This window comes from Palaemon carinicauda, chromosome 41 (genome assembly GCF_036898095.1).
Source record: "Palaemon carinicauda isolate YSFRI2023 chromosome 41, ASM3689809v2, whole genome shotgun sequence".
Taxonomy (NCBI): domain Eukaryota; kingdom Metazoa; phylum Arthropoda; class Malacostraca; order Decapoda; family Palaemonidae; genus Palaemon; species Palaemon carinicauda.
The window spans coordinates 57,736,496-57,753,995 of NC_090765.1; the positions used below are offsets into that span (position 1 = coordinate 57,736,496).

At 32.7% G+C, this 17,500-nt stretch overlaps 2 protein-coding genes across 3 annotated transcripts in view; one reads left to right on the top strand and one right to left on the bottom strand.

Annotated features, from left to right (window-relative positions):
* Positions 1 to 17,500, bottom strand: part of LOC137632681 (methyltransferase-like protein 22) — a 533,866-nt gene that overhangs the window by 265,878 nt on the left and 250,488 nt on the right. The window lies entirely within an intron of this gene.
* Positions 5,042 to 17,500, top strand: part of LOC137632455 (uncharacterized) — a 102,276-nt gene continuing 89,817 nt past the window's right edge. For both annotated transcript variants that reach the window (XM_068364386.1, XM_068364387.1), the window contains exon 1: positions 5,042 to 5,749. Coding sequence is in view for 1 of the 2 variants with exons in the window: in XM_068364387.1 (XP_068220488.1) it covers positions 5,683 to 5,749 (67 nt within the window). In the remaining variant the exon portion in view is untranslated. The remainder of the gene's footprint in view (positions 5,750 to 17,500) is intronic.

Here is a 17,500-nt window from a genome sequence, read left to right on the forward strand (position 1 = left end):
GATATTCCAACATTCCTTAGAATGTTGTGATTAAGCCTCTCATTGTCACATTCATAAATCTTTCGTGTGATTAAATCGGGTCTAGGCTAGATTAGGGTGACAGATTTCTAGCCAATCGATTTTTGACATAATAAAAAAGAAAATAGTTACCTTCAAGGGTTCAATAGATCAGGTAATGCCAAGGATATACAAATACAATTACTGCTATTAATGGCCTTATATTAACAGTTCTTAATGTATTTGACAAATTTTGGGGAGAAGGGCATAAGACGTAAGTAGATTTTCGTAAATTCAATGAGATTAAAATGTTCGGTAATACAACCATCCTTAAATCACTCCGCAACACATAAATGAACCTTTAAGCAACAGAGAGAGAGAGAGAGAGAGAGAGAGAGAGAGAGAGAGAGAGAGAGAGAGAGAGAGAGTGAGTTTGGTGAGTTTGGTGAACTATTTCATCCAGGAGAAGATAGCATTACTTCGTCACACCTAATGGCATTTTTTCTTTTTTTTTGTTGATGTACGTTTTGATGGAGGTTCCAACACAAGACTTAGTTATCTCTCTCTCTCTCTCTCTCTCTCTCTCTCTCTCTCTCTCTCTCTCTCTCTCTCTCTCTCTCTCTCTCTCTCTCTCTCTCTCTCTCTCTATGACAATATTGTCTTAGGAAAAACGATTTCGTGCAAAGGATCTTTGATCTATCAAAAGTTTCTCGGTGGTGGAAACACGAAGTGAAACTTCAGAAGGAAGAACATAGAAGAAAAGAATGAAAAATGAACTTTGACTTTTCAACATAGCAACGTGATGAACGATTTTACGAAAGAGATTAGAAGACGTTGGTGAAATTTGTAAATATCTTTTTGGGGATATAACAAGAGGAAGAGAAATAAGACAGAAAAGTTGTCCCGAGTGTAACCTCAAGCAAGAGAACCCTACCTGCTTTTCCAACTAGGGTTGTAGCTTAGCTAATAATAATAATAATAATAATAACAACAACAACAACAATAATAATACTAATAATAATAATAATAATAATAATAATAATAATAATAATAAAGAGATTAGAAAACGTTGGTGAAATATTTTGTATCTTTTTAGGGGATACTAAGAGGGACTAATCTCTAAGAACGATGTGAAATGAAAATTTAAAAAAGATTGTGAAAAGGTGTTTAATATCTGGGCAAAGGTGTTATAAACAAATATAACGCATGTTAAATATAATGAATAAATTATATTTTAGGTTGGTGAAAGGCAAGACAAAATTAATACCCGAGAAATTAACAGGATGAAATTTATTTATTCAAAATACCGGAGAATATTATTGGGACCTTTGACTGGCCAGACAGTTCTACATTGGATCACTCTCTCTAGTTACGGCTCATTTCTCCTTTGCCTACACATACACAGAATAATCTGGCCTATTCTTTACGTATTCTTCTCTTTCCTCATACACTTGACAACACTGAAATTACCAAACAATTCCTCCTCACTGAAGAGGTTAACTACTGCACTGTAATTGTTCAGTGGCTACTTTCCTCTTTGTAAGGGTAGAAGAGACTCCTTAGCTATGGTAATCAGCTCTTGTAGGAGAAGGACACTCCAAATTGAAACCATTGTTGATTAGTGCCATAGCCTCTGTACCATGGTCTTCCAGTGTCTTGGGTTAGAGTTGTCTTGCGTGAGGGTACTCCCGGGCACACTGTTCTATCTTATATCTTATTTTTCTTCCTCTTGTTTTGTTAAAGTTTTTACAGTTTATAAAGTGATATTTATTTCAATATTGTTATTCTTCTTAAAATATTTTATTTTTCCTTGTTCCATTTCCCTGCTGGAGCCCATAAGCTTATAGCATCCTGCTTTTCGAACTAGGGTTGTAGCTTAGCAAATAATAATAATAATAATAATAATAATACTAATAATAATAATAATAATAATAATAATAAGTGGATCCGTAACGGGGTGCGAAGGAAAAAACAAACGGAAATATGAATATCTCATTGTCTGCAAAGGGAGGAGGAGGAGGAGGAGGAGGAGGGGTGAGAGCGAAATGCTAGTAATGAATCTACACAAGAAACTGAAATTAAACATTCGAAAACCATCGTATGCGCGGCAACGGAAGTTGAAAGGGGTTGAGAAATTGAGGCAAAGTTCTGGCCCAGAGACGCCTTTGCTGATCGGGGGAAAAGATTGATCAAATGTAAACAAGCTGGAGAACAAGAGGACCCTAAAACTCTACATGTAAATGATGTCTCCGGAGTTGGAGGATGATGGAGACAGAGATATTCCTCAACTGATGCGTGAACTCAATGTTTGGAAAGAAAGACCATTAAAGGGTTTTAAAGGTCACTCATGGATGGCAGAGCCAATGGCCAGTGACATTGGCCTAGCTTGCAGGATAATACCCTAGAGACTGACTATATATACATATGATCAACGCCCAAGCTAGGACCAGGGAAAGCCAGGCAATGGTTGTTGATGACTCAGCAGGTAGACCTATAGGCTCCCCCTAAAACCCCATCTTTAGCTCACAAAGATGGAGAGGAAGTAGACACTACAAGAAACTATCAATGCCCAAGCTAGGACCAAGGAAAGTGACATTGCCCTAGATAGCAGGACAATGCCCTAGAGACTGACTATATCTACATATGATCAGCACCCAAGCTAGGACCAGGGAAGGCCAGGTAATGGTTGTTGATGACTCAGCAGGTAGACCTATAGGTTCCCCCTAAAACCCCATCTTTAGCTCAAAAAAATGGTGAGATTGTAGACACTACAAGAAACTATCAACGCCCAAGCCAGGACCAGGAAGTGACATTGCCCTAGCTAGCAGGACAATGCCCTAGAGACTGACTATATATACATATGATCAACACCCAAGCTAGGACCACGGAAGGTCAGGCAATGGTTGTTCATGACTCAGCAGGTAGACTTATAGGCTCCCCAAAAAACTCCATCCTTAGACATCAAAGATGGTGAGGTTGCAGACACTAAAGAAACTATCGAAATTGAGAGTGACTCGAACCCCAGTCCGGCAGAACGCCATTGATGAGCGTTCCGAATAAGAATTTGTGGAGGAATTTTGAAGGTTAAATATTATCCGATTAAGCAAACATTTCAAAATAGTATATTTTACATATTTCGGGAAGTATAATATCTTAATTTTATCATCTCTAATAAACCCTATTCTATAATTGGATATATTCTTAATTTCTTAAAGGTTTAAAGGTCACTCATGAATGGCAGATCAAGGGAAAGGATATTATCCTAGAGACTGACCATGTATACATATGATCAGCGTCCAAGCTAGGGACTAGGGAGGACCAGGCCATGGGTGCTGATGAATTACCTGGTAGACTTATATGTTCCCCAAAGACCCCACCCTCTAGGCCCTAACTATAGTCCATTTCTTTTATTTCTTTTAGCGATGCATATTTGCACAGACTCGCAGCGGTGCCCTTTTAGCTCGGAAAAGTTTCCTGATCGCTGATTGGTTAGAATTATCTTGTCCAACCAATCAGCGATACCGAAACTTTTCCGAGCTAAAAGGGCACCGCTGCGAGTCGGTGCAAATATGCATCGCATAAATAAATGGACTATAGGTCCCAAACATAGTGAAGTTGCAGGCACTGCAGGAAATTATTGAGCTCGAGCGGGTCTCGAACCCCTGCGCAGCAGATCGCCAAGCAGGGACGTTTTCATTAGGCTACAAAAACCCTTATGATCTTTTACTTTAAGATATTCCATTGGTATGACGTTACCAACAGGCCACCACAATCCATATAGTGGTGGCCTGTTACTAACGTCCTTGCCTGGTGATTACCAGACTGGGGTTCGAGTCAGGCTAAAAATAGTTAGTTCCTTTGGTCGCTGCATCCTCACCATCCTTGTAAGCTAAGGATGGGGGTATGGCGGTTCCCTATAGCTCTATCTGCTAAGTCCTCAGCAGCCATTGCCTGACCTTTCCTGGTCCTAGCTTGGGTGGAGAGGGGGCATGGTTGCTGATTATATGTATAACTGGTCAGTCTCTAGGACCTTGTTCTGCTTGACAGGGCAATGTCACTGTCACTTTCTTCTACCATTCATGAGTGACCTTCAAACCTTTAAATTAGTAAAATGTATAAATATACATATATATATATCTATCTATATATATATATATATATATATATATATATATATATATATATATACTTATATACATACATACATACATACATAAACACACACACACACACACACACACATATATATATATATATATATATATATATATATATATATATATATATATATATATATATATATATATATATATATATATATATACGATTTCATCACAAGTTCTGGAGAAACTTATCGCACTAAGCATTGATAAAAGAAGGTAAATAGATGAATAAACTCTCAGTGTTCCCACACAAACCACTTTTGAAAGAATAAACTGCCTCATTTATTTCACATAAAATACAGTCTCTGAGGCTTTTTTTCATTTAAAAAGACTTGCATAATGCTTAGCAGTGGCATAAAAATCTGAAAAAGTCTTAATGACGAGAATTTAAGCCTTTGGGACTATTAAAAATATCTTCTCTCTCTCTCTCTCTCTCTCTCTCTCTCTCTCTCTCTCTCTCTCTCTCTCTCTCAGAGCACCAGTTTGTTAGAATAATTATGTGTTTCATTCTCTGAAAGAAAGCAATGTGAATATCTTTTAATCATTTATCGTTTCGTTTAAAGAAATAGTGATGAAAAAAGCGACCCTTTATCCGTTGTCACGGAAGAAACAAAATCTAAACGCCATCCGCTAATCGCAAGAAATAATGGAATGTTGAATCATTGATCGAAATGCTACTGTAACAATGATATATAATAAAGTATTGCTTATACTAGTATTGCAGCATAAGCTCTCCCGGGGAGGTCCGGAGAGCGGGTGCACATGCGTCGGCCATCTTGGTCCGGGGAGGGGGGGGGGGGGGGTCCGAGGGAAGGAGGGGGTGTATGTGGCGCCTTGGACGGTATAACCCCCAGTGGAGTTGACGACCTCCTGGTGCTCGGAGGTTACTCTTCGTTCTTCCTCTGAGTGAGCCGCAGTTCTCAGATATACTAGCTTGATATACAAATAAGTTATTTCTCGATACGGACTTGATTAGTGACGTTGAGCAGTCTACGATTTAGGCTGTCATTTCGCAAGGTATCTTCTACCATTTGAAGTAGAAAGGGACGAGGGATATATAGCGAGACCAGTGTGTGTGTGGAAACCACAGCTAGAACACGTTAATCGTAGGGGAAGCATTTGTGGGTCTGTTTCATGACCGAAAAAAAAAATCTTGTAACAAGAGACGGTTGTTTTAGTGATAATAAAGATATATAGAAACGCAAATCTTTAGTGGTAGTGACTAGAGCAGTTGCGTGGTCGATGGTGCACGACAAACCTTCATGTTAGGACCACGTCGTGTCCGAAATAATTGATCTGATCAGCTGTGCTGCACGGCTCGTAAATAAACAACAACAACAACAATAGCCCCCACTCACGGGACACTATAAAATCCAGCTTAGACTTAAGACTCATAAAAATTCAAGACGAAATTCATTGCCTCTGTGAAAGTGGGCCAAGACATTTTTGGCTATTTAAAGGAAGGAGGATAAATTACTAAATAAATTCTTTTCTCTGCTAATAAACGTAAATATCTTTGGAGATGGCTGGCTTCAGATTGCTTTTCGTAGGGATTTCCTACATCTTGTGCATTACTCTTGTCAGTGATGGTGAGTAAAGTGTATTTTTTTTTATTTGTCTTAATTGTTGTTTGCAGGGTTATTTTAATTGAAATTGTATGTCATGTATCCGTAGAATTTATTTACCGTATATTATGAGTTGACTTTATGTTGTTTTAATTAACTCCTGATGCTACTACTACTACTACTACTACTACTACTACTACTACTACTACTACTGATGATGATGATCATAATAATAATGATAAAAGACTAACCTGAACACAAAAACTTTTTGTTTTTGTTTCATTTGTTGATGTCGGCTACCCCCCAAAATTGGGGGAAGTGCCTTGGTATATGTATGTATGTATGTATGTATTATTATCATTATTGACATTATCATCATTATATAAAATATTAATTTACCATCATTTATAATGATATTAATATAAATATTAATCAATCATTACTTACGGTAATGATAAAAATAATGATAATCCTAATAAAGTTAACTAAAGACAAAAATATTCGGTTAACTAACTCAAACATTATTACTAATACAAAAAATGAATATTGAAATAATTCAAATAATAAAAACTTAAAAAATAAAAATAGTTTTTAGTATGGTAATCGCAGTACGGGTATAATTAGTAATACAAATTACTTGACAGAAGTTACATGGAAATGATAATGTTCGCCATGAATAAATATATGGTTTTCTCGATTTCCAGTTAAAAATTGATGTGTTCTGACACCATATTAACATAATAGTGGATTTAAAATCCCTTTCTGTGTGGGGAAGGACACAAACACATATTTATAAACATAATCATATATATATATATATATATATATATATATATATATATATATATATATATATATATATATATATATGTGTGTGTGTGTGTGTGTGTGTGTATATATATACGTATGCATATGCATATAGAATTTATTTGCATATGTATACGTAGGCTACACATATATGCACGCGCACACACACATACATATATATATATATATATATATATATATATATATATATATATATATATATATATATATATATATATATACATATATATATATATATATATATATATATATATATATATATATATAAATTGTGTGTGAGCGTAAATGTGTATCCTACGTGTACATATACAAATAAATTCTATACACATATGTATACATACATATATATATATATATATACATATATATATATATATATATATATATATATATATATATATATATACATATATATATATATATATATATATATATATATATATATATATATACATATATATATATATATATATATATATATATATATATATATATATATATATATATATATAAACACACAAGCACACATATACAATTCGATAGGATGTATATATTCAAAACATGCGTGTAGGACCCACACTTGGATCAGCATACAAATATTTTTTTATTTGAAACAGTTTCCCCTCATCACAATTCCACTGGTAATCTATAACTCGTTCCGTGCAGGTTTCTACTAAATAAAGAATAGTCCGTAGGACAAAGTGGAAAAGAATAAGAAGAATAACAAAGAATAACACATACCAAGCCTGTCGAGAATGATACGATGCGTTAAGAAGGAGATATAATTGTATGATGAGTATTGTAGAAGAAGAAGAAGAAGAGAGGAGAATATTATATCCAGAATGGGATATTGTTCAAACTTTAAGGATAACTTCTATATCAATGTAGAAATGTTTTAGTAATGGTAAAAGAGTAGATATTCAAATATATTTGGAAGCAAATGCTGTTAAGAATGAAGGGTATAATTATTAGGATTGGATGAGAGAGAGAGAGAGAGAGAGAGAGAGAGAGAGAGAGAGAGAGAGAGAGAGAGAGAGAGAGAGAGAGAGAGATAATCTCCAGGCGTTACATGGAGGAAATTTAACATTTCTATTTTGTTCAAATGAGAGAGAGAGAGAGAGAGAGAGAGAGAGAGAGAGAGAGAGAGAGAGAGAGAGAGAGAGAGAGAGAGAGACTAGAATAATCTCTGAGCGTTATATGAATGAAATTTAAAATTCATATTTTGTTCAAATGAGAGAGAGAGAGAGAGAGAGAGAGAGAGAGAGAGAGAGAGAGAGAGAGAGAGAGAGAGAGAGAGAGAATATTCTCTGAGCGTTAAAGGAATGAAATATTTTGTTCAGATGAAGAGAGAGAGAGAGAGAGAGAGAGAGAGAGAGAGAGAGAGAGAGAGAGAGAGAGAATAATATCTGGGCGTTGTATAAATGAAAAATATAAAAGGGAGAAAATGTGGAAAATGTGTAGAAAGATGTCTCAAAGCATAGTGCAATTACAACGAAATTTCATAATTATAACAAACTAAAGATATACCTCATTATAAATGATGGCAAACGACCTGAATTAATTTCTAACATACTCTAATTTGATAATCACCTTTTTCTTTTATACCTGTTCTTAATTCATCCTCTAAAATCATTTACACTTTGTCTAATTGGATTTTACTTTTTTTAAAAATTACTGTAAGATTTTACTTGAATTTAATGACTCAAAGATTTTGTAAAGAAAAAATGATATTTCCTGAAGGTTAAAAAGATCTATTATTATTATTATTATTATTAATATTATTATTATTAATATTATTATTATTATTATTATTATTATTATTATTATTATTACAAGCTAAGCTGCAACCCTAGTTGGAAAAGCAGGATGCTATGAGCCCAAGTGCACAAAAAGGGAAAAATAGCCCAGTGAGGAAACAAGGAAATAAATAAACTACAAGAGAAGTAATGAACAATCAAAATAAAATATATTAAGAATATAAAGGGAATTAGTATTTTTATTAAATTAATCTGAATTTTAATAAGTATCGAAGAGTTCACGAAAATTTGATTACGATCTAAGATTTAATAATGCCCCAAAAAATATATTTCCTGAAGGTTTGACGACTATATATGTAATTATTTTCTTTTCTTTGTTTGTTAACTGAATCTGAATTTTAACAATTACTGGAAGAAATCACGCAAATTCAAAGATTTATTAATCTAAAAATTATATTTCCTAAAGGCTTGATATTTATAAATTTAATTAATTATTTTTTTCTTGGCTTGTTAACTTAATCTAAATTTTATTAATTACTGGAAGAGTTGACGTAAATTCAAAGATTTAATAATCTAAAAATTATATATCCTGAAGGTTTGACATTTATAAATGTAATTAACTTTTTTCATTTTTTGTTAACTGAATCTGACTTTTAACAACTACTAGAAGTTAACGTATATTTGATGAAACGGAAAGATTTATTAATCTAAAAATTGAAAGAGTAATAAAGGATATTAACTTTTCTCACGTTCATAGTCTTAACTACTCTTATACATATTCTCTATATGTCCGTGTACATACACCGATTATGTATACGACGTAAAATATACTGAGTAATTTACCTTTTTAATTAACGCTTTTAATTATACACTGCATAAAAATACATTTTCCAGATTTTTTTATAAAGGAGAAGAATTCTCTCCTAAGTCAGAACAGTTTATTTCATAATCAAGTTACGCAGAAATATATTATATATTATTATTATTATTATTATTATTATTATTATTATTATTATTATTATTATTGTTATTATTATCATTATTATTATTATTATTATTATTATTATTATTATTATTATTATTATTATCATCATCTCCCCCCTACGCCTATTGACGCAAAGGGCCTCGGTTAGATTTGGCCAATCGTCTCTATCTTGAGCTTTTAACCCAATAATTACAAAAGCTCCCTTTTTTTAATACAACTGTATTACGTATACTATGGTATTCTAGTCTGATGCATTATTTTACCTTATTAAATCAATTTCTATCACTACTGTTTCTCTCGTAAGTAAGAAAAGTATATTTCACATTCAAGTTTAGCAGAAATTTCCGCAGAATATAGAAATGTTTTTGTTTCTAAATGCAAACCTGTTTTACATGCACTGTGACACTATTCTGCCACATTATTCTAGTCCTAGTTAGACTTTTAAATTTACGTTATATCAAAACTTAAGTGTATTTCAGTATTATTTTAGTCACGGGTAGACTTTTAAATTAATATATCTAAGCCTAAGGTATTTCAGTAATATTTTAGTCACGGTTCGACTTTTAAATTTACGTTATATCAAAACTTATATTTCAGTATTATTTTCGTCACGGTTAGACTTTTAAACTAATATATCTAAGCCTAAGGTATTTCAGAATTATTTTAGTCACGGTTCGACTTTTAAAGTTACGTTATATCAAAACAGTATATTTCTGTATTATTTTAGTCACGGTTCGACTTTTAAACTTACGTTATATCAAAACTTAGTATATTTCTGTATTATTTTATTCACAAATAGACTTTTAAATTGATATCATACTAAAACTTAGCGTATTTCACTTTTATAAGATGCAAACTATGAAACTACGACAACAATATATTAAATCATCATTGGTTTTCCTTCGAACAAGAAAGGATAAAAGTTCTTTTAAAAAATGCAATCGTATAATTCTAGTCCCAGTTCATCATCATCTCCTCCTACGCCCATTGACGCAAAGGGCCTCGATTAGATGTCGCCAGTCGTCTCTATCTTGGGCTTTTGATTTAATATTTCTCCATTCATCACCTCCAACTTTGCGCTTCATAGTCCTCAGTCATGTAGGCCTGTGTCTTCCAACTCTTATAGTGCCTTGTGGATCCCAGCTGAACGTTTGAGTACCAATTAGATTTATGAATTAATATCATACTAAAACTCAGTGTATTCCAATCGTATCAGATACTAATAATGAAACTACGACCAACAGATATCATATTAATGGTGAATATCCTTAGAAAATGAAAGCACCAAGAACGTAAAGGAGATAGGTAAAAAATCCTAAACTAGAGTGATGAAAAGACCCTTTTTTAACCTTTCCAACGTGAATTTTTAGGCAAAAGAAAAGTCAAATTTCATGACCTGTTAAGAATTCATCGCCGGTGGCAAAAGACCAGTTCATATCATCGCCTGGAGTTTGAATAGATATTCAATCAATGAATAAGAGAGTTTGGAAAAGCTGCTGCCAAGTTTCTGTCCTTTTTTTCGGGGGGGGGGGGGGGGGGGCATTGGCTTTGGTAGGATAAAAATGAAGTGAAATTTTACTTGATATATATATATATATATATATATATATATATATATATATATATATATATATATATATTTATAGATATATATATATATATATATATATATATATATATATATATATATATAAATATAACATATCTAACTATAAATAGACATTATATATACAATATATGTACATATTTACATAAATATATAATTTTAATATATCTGACAATATGTATATGTATAAATATATATATATATATATATATATATATATATATATATATATTCATATATATATATATATATATATATATATATATATATATATATATATATATATATACATATATATATATATATATATATACATATATTCATATATATATATATATATATATATAAATGGAATAATTGAATCAATAAATCAATAAATTCAGATAAACATAAAAAAAAAGAAATAAGCAATTGAATTCAGTAATCTGGATAAAAAAAGTTATTTACTACTTATATACGAAATTTCATAATCATATTTTTTTCTTTGATAGAGATATGGGCATTTGTAAATTATATTATCAACTGTTTATTTGAAATATTAATAAAAGGATAAATTGAGAAGACGTGCTTTGAGAAAAGGCATTGTACGTAAATATACCTCACGTACAATATTGATAACATCAAGGGGAGAATGTGCTGAAGTAATTAAACATTGCATGCAAGGCTCGGGAGAATTTAGGGAATCCAATTAAAAAAAAAGAAGAACATTGCGTGAATGAAAGCGTTCATTTTGCGGGTCGTACTTCCTAGAGGGGGGCTGGGTGTTGGAGGGGGGACTGTGATAATTCCAGTAAGACCAGGATCTGTACGAGTCTTAATAGTCAATGTCCCACAAGTGATATGAGGATATAACAATGTCTGTGTTTCTCAGTCCAGCGAAGCCTTAATTACTGCTTTGCTGGGAGATAGAAGCATACTGCTCCACAGAATGAAACAGTCATTTCTTTGAAATGGATTCGTAGTACGTTCGAGATTATAGCAATTGTGGTATGAATAACAGTCCAGTGAGACGGTTTTAACATTTGCATATATCAATTGATGTGTCCTTTTGATATTGACGGGAAGAAAATCAATGCAAAAAATTCGTAGTTTCGAGAGATTATAGCAATTGTGGTATGAATAACAGTCCAGCGAGACGGTTGTAACATTTGCAGATATTAATTGATAGCAAAGATGTGTCCTGATGATCAATAACGGGAGGAAAATCAATGCAATAAATTAGGGATAGAAGCATATTGCTCCACAGAATGAAAGAGCCCATTCTTAGAAATGGAGTCCTAGTACGTTCGAGAGATTATAGCAATTGTGGTATGAATAACAGTCCAGTGAGACGGTTGTAACATTTGCAGATATTAATTGATAGCAAAGATGTGTCCTGATGATCAATAACGGGAGGAAAATCAATGCAATAAATTAGGGATAGAAGCATATTGCTCCACAGAATGAAAGAGCCCATTCTTAGAAATGGAGTCGTAGTACGTTCGAGAGATTATAGCAATTGTGGTATGAATAACAGTCCAGTGAGACGGTTGTAACATTTGCAGATATTAATTGATAGCAAAGATGTGTCCTGATGATCAATAACGGGAGGAAAATCAAAGCAACAAATTAGGGATAGAAGCATATTGCTCAACAGAATGAAACAGTCATTTCTTAGAAATGGAGTCGTAGTACGTTCGAGAGATTAAAGCAATTGTGGTATGAATAACAGTCCAGCGAGACGGTTTTAACATTTGCAGATATTGATTAATAGGAAAAATATGTCCTGATAGTAATTAACGGGAGGAAAATGAAAGCAAAAAATTGGGGATAGAAGCATATTGCTCAACAGAATGAAATGGATTCGTAGTACGTTCGAGAGATTATAGCAATTGCTGTATGAATAACAGTCCAGCGAGACGGTGAAACATTGGCAGATATTAATTGATAGCAAAGATGTGTCCAGATGATCAATAACGGGAGGAAAATTAATGCAAAAAATTAAGGAAAATAAGTGTTTTTTTTTTTTTTTTTTTTTTTGTGGATATGGAAACGAATATCAAGTTAGAATTTGTTGTTGCAAAAGATAAAAAAGATATGTAAGGATTTAGTAAAAAGGGGGCACATTATAAAATGAGCTTTAGACAGGAGAATTGACTAAAAGAATTACTACAAATAACATTGTATGCTACATGGCATCAGATCGATTAATTATTATTATTATTATTATTATTATTATTATTATTATTATTATTATTATTATCATTATTATTAGCTAACCTACAACCCTAGTTGGAAAAGCAGGGTGCTATAAGCCCAAGGACCCCAACAGGGAAAAATAGCCCGGTGAGGAAAGGAAATAAGGAAATGAATAAATAATATGAGAAGTAATGAACAATTAAAATAAAATATTTCAAGATCAGTAGCAGCATTAAACCAGATCCTTTATATATAAACTATAAAAATACCAGTGAAAAGGTTTAAAAGTTGCTCATGAAGAGCAAATACCCTAGAGACTGACCACACATACTTATAATCAACGCCAAAGCTCCCTCTCCAGCAAGCTAAGACCAGGGAGGGCCAGGCAATGGCTGCTGATGATTCAGCCGGTTGATCTATGGGCCCTCCCATACCCTTCATCCCTATAGTCCATTTCTTTTAGCGATGCATATTTGCACCGACTCGCAGCGGTGCCTTTTTAGCTCGGAAAAGTTTCCGGATCGCTGATTGGTTGGACAAGATAATTCTAACCAATCAGCGATCAGGAAACTTTTCTGAGCTAAAAGGGCACCGCCGCGAGTCGGTGCAAATATGCATCGCTAAAAGAAATGGACTATAGGTCACAAAGATGGTGAGGTTGCAGGCACTACTAGAAACTCCCAAGCTTGAGTGGGTCTCGAACCCCTGTCCAACAGATTGCCTGGCAGGGACGTTTCCAAAAGGCTAAAATGACCTTAATTACCAGTACAAACAGTTTACAAAATATATTTGTAATAAATATTTTTTTTTTTTTGAAGTAATAACCTTGCGGTAATCATGAAATTCTTAGACTTGTAACACACCTCAGTCGAGTAACTATCAGATACATATATTTATATAGAATCCTTGTTACCTCCGCCAACGAAGTTGGAAGGAGGTTATGTTTTAACCCGTTCGTGTGTTTGTTTGCGTGTGTATGTGTTTGGTTGTGAACAGCTTCCTGGCCACAATTTTAATCGTAGAGTAATGAAACTTGCAGGGATTAACTGTTATGTAAAAAGCTGAATATGATTAAATTTTGGAAGGTCAAGGGCAAAGGTCAAGGTCACAGTCAAGCAAAATGTCCAATTCACGTAATCAGCCAAAAGTTTGGACATCGTTGTCACAGAGACTTCAAACTTGGTTTATATTGAGTGTATGAAAATCCACGGCAATTAATACATGTTAGAGGTCAAGATCAAGGTCGAACAAAAGGTCGTGAAATAAGCTGCTGAAATGTATTACCCTTTCGGTATTTATGATAATATTAGACCTGTAACACCTCAGTCGAGTAACTATCAAATACATAATAAGGGTCTAGGTAACTTTACCATGGTCTTCCACCATCTTGGGTTAGAATTTTCTTGCTTAAGGGTACAATGGGACACACTATTCTATCTTATTTCTCTTCCTATTCTTTTGTTAAAGTTTTATAATTTATATAGGAAATATTTAATGTTGTAATTGTTCTTAAAATATTTGATTTTTCCTTGTTTCCTTTCCTCACTGGGCTATTTTCCCTGTTAGGGCCCCAGGGCATATACCAGACTGATTTTCCAACTAGGGTTGTAGCTTAGCAAGTAATAATAATAATAATAATAATAATAATAATAATAATAATAATAAGACTTGCTTATATAAATGGATAAATAATCAACGCGAGTTATTGAAAAAAAAAAAACAATATTTTTTTCAGTAAAAACAGACCTAAATGGGATATAAATCTTCAGATTTAATGGATGATTTAGTGTTGAAGCTTAGATAGGAAATATTTAATGTTAATGTTCTTAAAATATTTAATTTTTCCTTGTTCCCTTTCCTCACTGGCCTATTTTCCTCCTTGAGGCCCCTGGCCTTATAGCATTCTGCATTTCCAACTAGGGTTGTAACTTATAAAGTAATAACAATAAGACTTGCATATATACAAATGAATAAGTGATTAACGCGAGTGATTGAAAAAAAAAAACAAAAAAAAAACAATATTCTTCAGCAAAAAATAGACGGAAAAGGTATATAAGTCTTTAGATTTATCTTCAACAAAAAAACAGACCTAAATGGGATATAAATCTTAAAAATTTAATGGATGATTTAGTGCTGCAAACGATGAGTTAACAGAACGAAAGCAAATTAATTTAGGGTCATAAAACTGAGCTGATGGTGGGATCTGCATAATGACGTCTCTCTAAACGACTTCTCAACGAATATTTCAATTTTGATAATGCCACAACTGGGGTCTTGGGAAACATAATCTGTAATGTAGTACTTATGTAATACTGAGTTCAAAGAAAAATTAATTCAGTAATCGAATTTAAACAACGTTACAATGATAATGATTGTATATTGATTATCATTATTTAGCAGAATTTCTCTATCTCTCTCTCTCTCTCTCTCTCTCTCTCTCCCTCTCTCTCTCTCTCTCTCTCTCTCTCTCTCTCTCTCTCTCTCTCTCTCTCTCTCTGTACGTATATATCTATATCTATATATATAAATATATATATATATATATATATATATATAAATATATATATATATATATATATATATATATATATATATATAAATATATATATATATATATATATATATATATATATATATATATACGTGTGTTTGTGTATGTGTGGAGGCGAGTATCTGTAAATTCGTCTAAAGTTACCCTAAAGATTATTCTGAAATTCGAGAATAAATTATTATGACTGGAATCGTCCCAAGGTAAGGATTTTAACTATGACCATTTAAGCAAATTCAGGGTTCTCTCGACGTACGTTTCTGGGAACGAAAAATGCAAATATTAAATGTCTAGGCTTCCAATTTCAGTTGGTATGCTTTAATAATGATATTTCCTTATTTACTTTACTCACTGGGGTATTTTTCCCTGTTTGAGTCCTTGGGCTTATAGTATCTTGCTTTTCCAAATAGGGTTGTAGCTTATTTAGTAATAATAATAATAATAATAATAATAATAATAATAATAATAATAATAATAATAATAATAATAATAATAAACCCAGAGTCGTTTCAATGTCATAATACGGTATATAAATAAATTATTATTTTGTATGCTTCCTTTAAATTCTTGGAAAACTGGGAACATTCTGGTTATTAAACAAATTAAACTACTGACTATAAACAACTTCTTGCACAAGATAATTTGTGCTACTTGTTATCTCTATTGTTATGTCTTCCAGGGTAAACTCAGTCACATTATTCTATCTTGTTTCTCTTCCTCTAGATGTTTTGAAATGTTTATAATTTATATATGCAAAATCTATTTTAATGTTATTATTGTTCTTAAACTTCTCTTGTAGTTTATTTTCTTATTTCCTTTCCTCACTGGGCTATTTTCCCAGTGGAGCCCTTGGGCCTATAGCATCCTGCCTTTCCAACTAGGGTTGTAGTTAATAATAATAATAATAATAATAATAAGAAGAAGAAGAAGAAGAAGAAGAAGAAGAAGAAGAAGAAGAGACGTAATCTTTCAAAACTTATGTAAATTTCTGAACGTATCATTTGCCTATTGCAAGGTACTGCCAGAAAATTTATTAAAACTGGCTGATGCTGAGTTTTATAACTGACATGCATGCAATATGCACCCTGCAACGATCTCATTCCCTAAAATATGACTCTAAAATTCGAGATAATTACCCGAATTGGGATGAAAAAAAAAATAAAATTGCTAGTTATAAGGCAACGTTTGGCAACTTGTGAAATATCCGGGTCGAGTTGCCATTAGTCACTGGGGATTAGGTAAGTTGAAACTGGGAACATCGCTACCTAAATAAAAACTTTATGAAAATGAGGCAAATGTGTATATATGATCAGTCTCTAGGGCATTGTCCTGCTTGATAGGGCAATGTCACTGTCCCTTGCCACTGCCATTCATGAGAGGCTTTTAAAAAACTTTCAAAAATGTTTGAGAGCCATTGAATCCAGAATATGTGTAAGCAAATATTCCCCTCTGACGTCAATCATGTTTATCCAATATATATCTTTCGGTTCTAGTGAGATTTTATATAGCACATTTCTAAATTTGTTTCCTTTATAAAATAGATGTATAAGATCTTCGAATGATACCAACGAGAAATTGGAATCCAGTTTATATATTTCCCCCAAACATTTCACATTCATATGTAGACATTTACATTTCACTTGAAATGTCAAATTTGATCATAAATTGAAATGAAAATTGTCATTGACTGACCTCACAGTTCATTGTCATCTCAACCGGTATTTTTCATTAATTATATAGATTAATTCTGATGATAAAATCTTATCATAACCACACGCTATCGATTAAAATCTAATTATCGTTATCAACCTAGTTCTTTTTGGACTTCGGAATATAAGTTTGGAAGTGTCACAAACAAACAGTGGATACCAAA